Source organism: Tuber melanosporum, assembly GCF_000151645.1.
Source record: "Tuber melanosporum whole genome shotgun sequence assembly, scaffold_161, strain Mel28".
In the NCBI taxonomy this organism is placed as follows: Eukaryota; Fungi; Ascomycota; class Pezizomycetes; order Pezizales; family Tuberaceae; genus Tuber; species Tuber melanosporum.
Genome location: NW_003298821.1, coordinates 89,142 through 97,953, shown reverse-complemented (window position 1 = coordinate 97,953; position 8,812 = coordinate 89,142). Strand labels below are relative to the sequence as shown.

The 8,812-nt window shown below is 46.4% G+C and overlaps 3 protein-coding genes; 1 reads left to right on the top strand and 2 right to left on the bottom strand.

The window, feature by feature from the left end:
- Nucleotides 1-436: 436 nt before the first annotated feature.
- GSTUM_00003140001 (uncharacterized protein) lies at nucleotides 437-2,750 on the bottom strand (the record flags this gene model as incomplete). XM_002836809.2 has 6 exons in its annotated part: nucleotides 437-689; nucleotides 761-949; nucleotides 1,002-1,819; nucleotides 1,880-2,130; nucleotides 2,187-2,299; nucleotides 2,349-2,750. 6 exons carry the CDS (start codon nucleotides 2,748-2,750, stop codon nucleotides 579-581), a joined length of 1,884 nt encoding a protein of 627 aa, XP_002836855.1. The 3' UTR covers nucleotides 437-578.
- Nucleotides 2,751-3,094: 344 nt separating this feature from the next.
- Nucleotides 3,095-6,011, top strand: GSTUM_00003139001 (uncharacterized protein; the record flags this gene model as incomplete). XM_002836808.2 has 10 exons in its annotated part: nucleotides 3,095-3,193; nucleotides 3,268-3,447; nucleotides 3,518-3,690; nucleotides 3,748-3,841; nucleotides 4,045-4,179; nucleotides 4,232-4,433; nucleotides 4,495-5,348; nucleotides 5,424-5,501; nucleotides 5,621-5,639; nucleotides 5,720-6,011. The coding sequence occupies 10 exons, from the start codon at nucleotides 3,095-3,097 to the stop codon at nucleotides 5,965-5,967; spliced, it is 2,082 nt and encodes a 693-aa protein (XP_002836854.1). The 3' UTR covers nucleotides 5,968-6,011.
- Nucleotides 6,012-6,274: 263 nt separating this feature from the next.
- Nucleotides 6,275-8,812, bottom strand: part of GSTUM_00003138001 (uncharacterized protein) — a gene marked incomplete at its 5' end in the record, with an annotated part of 6,910 nt that continues 4,372 nt past the window's right edge. The window contains 5 exons of the mRNA XM_002836807.2: nucleotides 6,275-7,289; nucleotides 7,577-7,658; nucleotides 7,730-7,765; nucleotides 8,046-8,180; nucleotides 8,345-8,567. Of these exons, the coding sequence (XP_002836853.1) occupies nucleotides 7,053-7,289; nucleotides 7,577-7,658; nucleotides 7,730-7,765; nucleotides 8,046-8,180; nucleotides 8,345-8,567 (713 nt within the window). The 3' untranslated portion in view covers nucleotides 6,275-7,052.

Here is an 8,812-nt window from a genome sequence, read left to right as displayed (position 1 = left end):
GTGGCAATCGCATGGGGAATGCTGACGGTGAATGGCTGACCTAATAACGAACCGGATGTTCTCGGGTGTTGGAGAGCGCGTATTCTCGCCTAATTGCTTACTTTATTTTTCTTTTTTCCCTTTCCAAAATCGGTCACAGGATTGGGTGGATAAGGATTTGGCACTAACGAGTAAGGCTGGTATGGGTCAAATTTCGTCACCGGATCTCTTTCGGAAAAAGTGAAGAAATAAGAGACACCAGTTGCGGATATGCACACGAGTGATGTGTTATGATTTCACATTGTTCATGCATATGCACCTTAGTCCACGGTGCCTGGGGCTAACGTTTCAATTACAGCTGCGATAGGGCGGAAAGTGGTTCTAAAGTAGCTGGCCATTTGCGAGACCTATAAACGTTCTTGTCGGCAAGGAGTGATATGTGAAAATCAAAATGTATAGCGCAGCAGCAGTTGACTTTTAATGGGTAAATCACAAAATCTAGAATACACAATAGAAAAAGCACACACCCAAGAAATCCCCATAGGGAGCTCGACCACTAGCGCCATCTATCGAAAACTGCGCTCCTAGGAAGATAGTATTCAATTTTCTCTCTCCTTCTTCTTATATGCGATAAACCGCTGCAGATTTAGCAGTGCATCGTCTGCCCTCAATCGATCTTCTGGGAATTTGTTTTTATCGACTTTCTTAACCTAAATTTATTTTTTAAGGTGTTAGTGTTATCTTGTGAACTGGCTTAGAAAAATGAGAGTGGGATGCTTACAGCTGATCTGACCCCAGATATCGCTTTTGAGAGGTGATCAAGGAAGGCACTCTTGACAAACACAGGTTCATCATAATCGAATTCTGCATCCGCATATATGTCAAATATAGCATTCAGCGCCTCTACCAACGGGTTTGCCGGGGTATTTGCGCCGCCAACAATCAAAGTCATAAGGAAAACACCAATTTCCTATTAGCCAGGTTAGGCGTATCCTAACAGTCCAGAGGTACAAGGTAAATACCCGATTGATTTCAATTCTCCCCTGCGCAAGGCCAAGGCACCCAAGAACGCCAACACATTTCGTTCGTAATTCATCAGTATTTGCTGCGTGATAGAGGCTAACAAATGCCCTATGCTCTCCTTGTGAAACGTCAAGGCTTCCATTCATAGATTTAGAGATCGCCCAAGCAAGGCCAGTAACCGCTTCCGCGAGCTCCACATCTGCTGTATTGGCAACGAGGACAGGTGTAATGCAGCTCTGCCATATCTCGCGAGCCAGCTTCTGCCACCTCTCCCACAAGCCCAATCCTTCGGAAAGCGTCGCATCAACAGTCCAAGCGATATTGTTTAACACGCTCAACGCTCGTATATGGATGGGCAATGAACCGCTGGCGCCCGATTTCACTATCGATAGGAGCGCCGGTCCAGTGTTTACAATCAAATAGTGCAACACTGTTCCTTCCGCGGAGTCCGGGGATTCTTGATTACTCTCATCACCCACCACCATTTCCATGTCTGCTCGCAATGATTCATCAAGCTCTCCTGGGGCTGTCATATCTTTCCCATCTCCATCTCCGCTAATAAAATCTATGTCACCATCCTGGTCTGCTCCTAAGGCTTCCTCTGAGACCCCACCCGTCGCCTCTGTTGCTATAGAAGCCAGTATTTCCAGAACAAGTTGCTTGAAGATAAGGACTTTTTGTTCGTCATCAGTAAGAGATGCGGTAGGTGTTGATTTGAGAAAATCAGTCAAAATCGTCACAACGCTGAAATCAGAAATCTCTTGATCCGTAGCTACCTCAGTCCCTTTTAGTGCGAGTGATATATTATGGAGGGAACCTGGTATTGCGATAATGCTTAGTCAAATGTATGTAATGTTATTAGAGAACTTGCCCATACCACAAATATAGAGGCTCTTCAGGCTAGGGTCTGACTGATCACGGAGCTCCAGCAACAGAGAAACGTAGCCATAACGGTCCGAAACAATAGCCTCGACGAAATCGTCGCTTTCCCCAGTGAGAGCGTAGACGCATTGGGCTACCGTTTCATGCAAGCCTCCTAGTTTCCCAGAGGGTTCCTTGAGAATTTCCATAAGAAGCGGTAATATGTCCAGTTTGACTATTGCCTCTGCCACCTCCTCGCTTGTCTCACTAGAAAAAGGGCTCAGCGTCGATCAAAAAATTAAGCGCTCAATATTCAGGACTACCTAAGGCCAGCGATAAGGCCAATAACATTTTCAGCATATAGCCACAGGATCTTCTGTTCTGTGCTACTGAGGGATCCCGGGTTGGTGCGAAGAGAGTTTAACGTAGAAGAGATCTACAAAATAATTAGCCTTGCAAATATAACTGACTTTGATTCCTCATACCTTCTGCAAGGCGCTTGCAACCGGGGCTAAAATATTTTTCCGATACATAAAGATGCTTTGGTCGTAACCTTCATCCACTGAGATGTTTCTGAGAGCGCCCCAGGCATACACAACAACCTCTTGCGAAGAATCATTGAGCATCTCTTCCATCAATTTTTGTACCACTCTCTCACGGAGCAGTAATTGGCGACAAGTGGCATCTTGAAGTAGATTGTTTATCGCTGATACGGCTTCCGCTCGTTCTTTAGGCGAGATAGATGAGAGATTCCTAACAACAGGCAAGACCACAGATTCCCGGAGAGCATTATTGGCCGCCTTCTCTGCAGGGTTTGATGGCCTAGAAGCAGTAAGGCTACCTTTTTTCCTGCCATCCTTTTTCCGAGGTTTACCGGCTTTGCCCATGGCTTCCGAGTTGAAAAAATAAGATTGATATTGTGTGGCTCCGTGAAGAATTTTGGCAGCAGACACTTCCCGGCTGAGAGGAAAAAAGACTGTGGGAAATAGCAGAGTCACGTGCGATATATCATAGCTATCGTATCATAAAAGTTTAACACCGAAGCCGGGTAACTCCTAATCACGGGAATTGACGGATCAGGCGCGGCCCGTGGTTCATGTCGTGTTCGCGCGTCAAGCTCCGATACTGGTAGCTGAGTTGTCTGTGTCAGTGTGTGTGGCAACCCCCGCCTTCCTATCTTTCCCACAGTTTCCCTTCACCCCTCTGCTTTCTACTTCTCAACTCCCCCCCGATGGATTCCGCAGACCCAAGAGGTTCCAAGAGAAAAGCAGACTATGCAGACGCCCCTTCTCCTGCTTCTGCTGCTCCTCAGCTTCCCCGGAGAATAAAGGTGCTTCTTTACCGTGCCTTATCGGGGCTCCTTGCTGTGTGGCTTGTGCTGACTCGGCCTCTTTTTATGCACAGCCTCTAGACCAGGTAGTTGTTAATAAGATCGCTGCTGGTGAAATCATCGTGGCCCCAGTCCACGCACTGAAAGAGCTTATCGAGAACTCCGTTGATGCGGGATCTACCAGCATCGACATACTAGTGAAAGACGGTGGGCTGAAGCTTCTCCAAATCTCAGACAATGGTCATGGAATTGACGTGAGCAACGCCCTGGGCACTGCAAAGGCGGAATTCGCTCATGATAGCTGATTGGTTGAAATAATTTTAGGAAAATGACTTGCCCATTCTATGTGAAAGGTTTACAACTTCGAAATTACAGTCCTTTGAAGATCTTCAGTCTATTGGAACCTATGGTTTCCGGGGTGAGGCTTTAGCGAGCATAAGTCACATTGCCCATCTGACCATCACGACCAGAACGGCAAACTCACCTATTGGCTTAAGGTATGTGCAATTTAAGACCTTTCAACTCTCAGTCAATTAACCTTGCCCAAATTTTAGAGCAACGTATTCAGATTCAAAGCTAATTACTCCAAAACCGGGCCAACCTGCGAATCCAAAGCCGGTACACCGCAACAAGGGAACACAAATCACCGTGGGTTCCCCTTCTCTAATGCACTGCATCGCTCCTCCCTCTACCCGCAACCCCAAGATATTTGCGAAACGGGCTGGCTCTGCGTACCGCACACAGATATGCATTCAGATCTGGCCTGACTTGCTTCACCAATGCTTGAGATCGGGGTTCAGACATCATGAGTTGGTTGTATCAAGCCGCATGAATTCTAACACCATCTATAGGTCGAAGATCTCTTCTATAATGTACCTAGTCGGCGTCGAGCATTCCGCAGCCCCTCAGAGGAATATGCCAAGATTCTTGATTTAGTTGGTAGATATGCCGTGCATTGCGGAGGCGTTGCTTTTAGTTGTAAGAAGGTAGCAGCTCCTTTGAAACTCCCTGAAGTCAAGTTCTAAATTATCCTCCCAGTATGGTGATCCAGATGTGGGTGTATCTACAACGGCAGGAGCCACGACCACCGATCGTATCCGGCGAATTCACGGCAATGCTGTCGCGAATGAACTCTTGCCATTTGAAGTTTCAGATGATTACCTTGGGTTTAAAGCGAAGGGCATGCTAAGTAATGCCAATTATCATGTCAAGAAAACGACGCTCCTTCTTTTTATCAACAGTGATTTAACCTCTCTTGGCTATAGACCTAAGCAAGGCATCGGTTCTAACATCCCAGGCAGATCGTTCCGTAGATTCTTCTTCCATCAGGAAAGGGATTGAATCCACATACGCACCATTTCTCCCAAAGGGTGGTCATCCGTTTGCATATATGTCTCTGGATATTGAGCCTCACCGGGTGGATGTCAACGTACACCCTACCAAGCGGGAAGTCAACTTCCTTCACGAGGAAGAAATCGTGCAAAAATTATGCGAATCGCTACAAGAGAAGCTTGCGGCAGTTGACACTTCCAGGTCTTATGCACTGACACAGGCACTCCTTCCGTCAGCCAAGGCTGTCCCAGACAACTCCTCAGGACAGAAGGCCGCTGCGAGAACGGCAAGTAGAGCGGAAGAAAGCAAACAACCACTCGTTGCGAAACCTAAAAAAACTTATGATTACAATATGGTGAGAGCCGACACTCGTGATCGCAAAATTACCACCATGCTCCAACCGAAATCTCAAAAAGAGGACAGGACCGCGGAGGGTGACGAATACGAATATGATGACAATCGCCAATGGACTTCCGTCAAGTATCAGACCATAAAGAAGCTAAGGAAGGCAGTATGGGATACAAAGCACAAGGATCTCTGCGAGTTGTTTCATAATCATACCTTTGTTGGAATAGTTGATGAACAAAGGCGTTTAGCATCAGTGCAGCACGGCCTGAAGCTCTATCTCATCGATTATGCAGCTGCTGCCTTTGAACTGTTCTATCAGATTGGGCTCTCGGACTTTTCAAATTATGGTACCATCCGTCTCAATCCTCCTTTAGCATTGAAGGATATTCTGGAAATCGCAATTGAGGATGAAAAGAAAACGGAAGGCGTCAACCCGGACTCTAACAATGAATTCGATTGGGAAGGTGCTTATAAGGTAAAATATTCATGAGCCACGAGATCGGTTATTATTTCCTATTAACCCAGATGCTTTTTTTTTTCACTCGTTTAGATTGTGGATACCCTCGTCAGCAGAAGGGACTTGTTGAAAGAATATTTCTCAATGGAAATCACCGAGCAGGGCGAATTGGTAAGTATTCCGCTTTTGCTGAAGGGCTACATGCCCAGTCTTGGAAAGCTGCCCTCTTTCATTCTCCGGCTCGGACCCAATGTGAGACGGCCCCCATCCCCTCCCTCTTTTGCGCATAGCGAGCGGAACTGATAAATCGTTGGGCCAGGTGGATTGGTATTCGGAACTTGAGTGCTTCGACACGTTTTTACGGGAACTAGCCCTGTTCTATGTTCCAGAAATACTGCCGAAGGTTGACACGAGCTCCGACTCGCCGGATAACAACAATGAGGGAGAAGGCGGCGGAGGCGGTTGGAGGGATGCTACCGCGCTTGCAAAGAGGAAGGATGAGCTGAACCGAGCAGTTGAAACAATACTATTCCCTACTTTTAAGAGGAGACTAATCGCGCCACCACCTCTGCTTCAAGGCGTCACCGAGATTGCCAACCTGAGGGGCCTATATAGAATTTTCGAGCGATCCTGTTAAACCGGGGGGGGGGGTTAAATCGTTCGAATCAAAAAAACTCAGGGGCGGAGGGGTCGGGGGTCGGGGGTCGAGGGTCGGTGGGTCGGTGGGTCGGTGGTAGAGGAGAGGATAATGCTGGGAGAAATTTTTCGCTCGCTTGTTCGCCGCATGACTCAGTCAGCCACCGTGCTATACCATTCCATGCGCTGAAGTGTGTTTCTTTCCCTTCCATTCCTTCTTGCTTGCTGTGTGTGCAGTCACAGTTACAGCCTGCAGTATAGCAGCTTGCTAGTGAGGGCGAACGCGGACATACAGATGATAGATGATAGGATAGAATTATTGTAATTGATCTATATAACAACCCTTTTTTTTTTGCCCTGCACGCTTCCCCCGTCGCTCGCAACAGTTAAGCTGTGCGTGTGAAATAACGGACAAAGTTCTAATCGTGTTCCTCTTTTAAGAAAAAAAAAAAAGCCGGGCGCCCATGCCAGTCTACACCCAATAAAAATGTCTAAACCGAACCAGGTATAATGCTCGAGGGGAAAGGAAAAGAAAGAAAAAACAGCAAACGGCATCCCAGTTTTTTTTTTTGAACAAACCCGCCCGAGACATTAAGAAAAAAGGAAAGTCATTAAAAAAAAAAAAAAAAAAAAAACATTGAGAAAAGGGGTAAAGTGTAAAATGTAGGATAAATAAACGAATAGATGAAAATAAAATAAAAACACAAAAACTCCAAGTCCTTTATAATTATATGGTAATCGAGACAAAAGAAAAGCATTAAAGTGAGGAAGGGGGCGGGAGAAGAGAGTTAAAACATTAACAGAAACGAAAGGGAAAGACTCCCGGGAGAAGAACACCTTTTCATGAATGTCGGTCGCCACCCGATGCAAATCAACCATCCATCCAAATTTCGTCCCTGTTCCGTCCCCTTTGCCAAAGCCCATAATTACAATGCCATAAAGTTTATCGCTCCTTCCAGTCGAATGGGGGATCCTTACGGACACGGAGGAGATGGAGGCGGAGAAAGTGTTGTAGTAAGTTGAGAGGGAAAGTAGCGATTTTTTTTTAAATTTTTTTTTTCTGCCGATTGGGTCCGGTTTATGCATTTATGCAGAGAGGACCCGACCAACTCCGGTTGCCACTGACATTTTGCGACTCGAGGAGTAATTTTCTCGCCGACGATCCATAGGTGGACGGACCATGATGTCGAGAGGAGCAGGATTGCTGCAGTCAGGACCGAGTACTATATGTCGCTGCTTCACGAAGCCGAGTTTCTGGTACATGGCTACGTTTCTGGGATGACTGCTTTCGAGATAGCATGGTTTACCGCCTTCTGCGTCGAGCTAAGGGGGGAAAATAAGTCAATATCAAACGTTCAATGGTTAAAGAATTGAAAATTTGCGGAAGCGGAAGGATGAGTGAGATAGTCAGGATGGACATGATAGGGCCAAATCGCTTTCAACTCCTCCTTCATGCAAAGTGGTGTGGAAGCAGAGTGGAGTGGAGCGCTGTGACTGTGTGATGGGGCTGTGATGTAGGTGAGAAAGCAACAAGAGCGCGTCGCGGAATAATCCAATGCTCTGTGCCTGCCCTACCCAACCATAACGATTGATGGAATTGAGCTACACACCTTTTTTGTCACGTATTCAATGAGTTTTCTAGCGTAACCCCTCCCTCTCGCACTGGGAACGACACCGACATAGACCAAGTACCTGCCGAATGATTAGAGATGATCCTGTACAACATGACTCCTTCTAGAAGGGTGCAGAACGTGGGAACTTACCATGTGTCACTATCTTGCGCCCCCATAACTGACTCCCTGTTTGGAAGAAAAAATGCAAGTCAGTATACCATTCTCAACAAGCACATGTATTATGTTCCCCAATGCCGCACACAGCCGACTCTCCCCATTTTATCGATCAAGGCGACCCTAGAGCCAATTCATGAGGAAAACAAAGCGCAAAGGCAGAAATACATAATATAAATAAAAAAATAAAATAAAAAATGACATCTCAGATGCAAAGAAAATAAACAGGAAAAGGTAAATAAAAATAAAAAAAAGGGCTCGTTGTGAAACCTAAGGTGAGGGAATAGCTTACTTGGTGCGATGAAGGATCTCCATGAACTCGTCGAAATACCGCCTCTTTCCCTCTTTCGTCAATTTGTACCACAGCCTCCACATACCACTCCGGAAGATTGTGAACCAGTCATCCATGTTTTGTCCCGGCGGCATCCTAGGCCCGGTAATCAGCGTTAGCGAATTGCTTTTTCCAAATCCTGCCATTGGTCGGGCACAGCCCACGGTGCAGCAAGCAAAGCCAGAAAGAAGGGCAAGGGAAGGAACGGTGGTAAGGGGAGCTTGGTAATAAAAAATAAAAATCATGTATGTAGGTCTTACCACAATGCTACGCCTTCATGGTTCTCCCCTATGCTCAGGACAAGACCGTTGTAGCAATGTGCTGCAACGATGTATTCCAGAATCTCTCGGTGTAATGGGTAGAGCTCATCCCTGGTCTTTCCACCATTGTCGGGGGTATCGAGAAAGTAGAATGCAACGTCGTCCTTGAAGAAAGCTTCCGCGAGCGTGTCGGCTGCCGCCTTGCAGTCCTCAATTCCGAGTTCTCGAACCTCATCCGAGGCATAGGATGGTAATGTTAAGGTCGTTGTTGTTGTTGTTGTTGTTGTAGACATGGTTGTAATGTGTATATGATGAGGCTCTTCCGTCAAGGAAGGAAAGATTAATCGAGTAGTAGATTGTTTGTTGGGAGGGTTGGATAAGGTGCAGTAGGTCGGTGTAGTAGTGGGGGAGGGAACCTTTACTTATGAAGTAGTGCAAAACAACTTGCGGGAAAATGTCTTTCCTGAT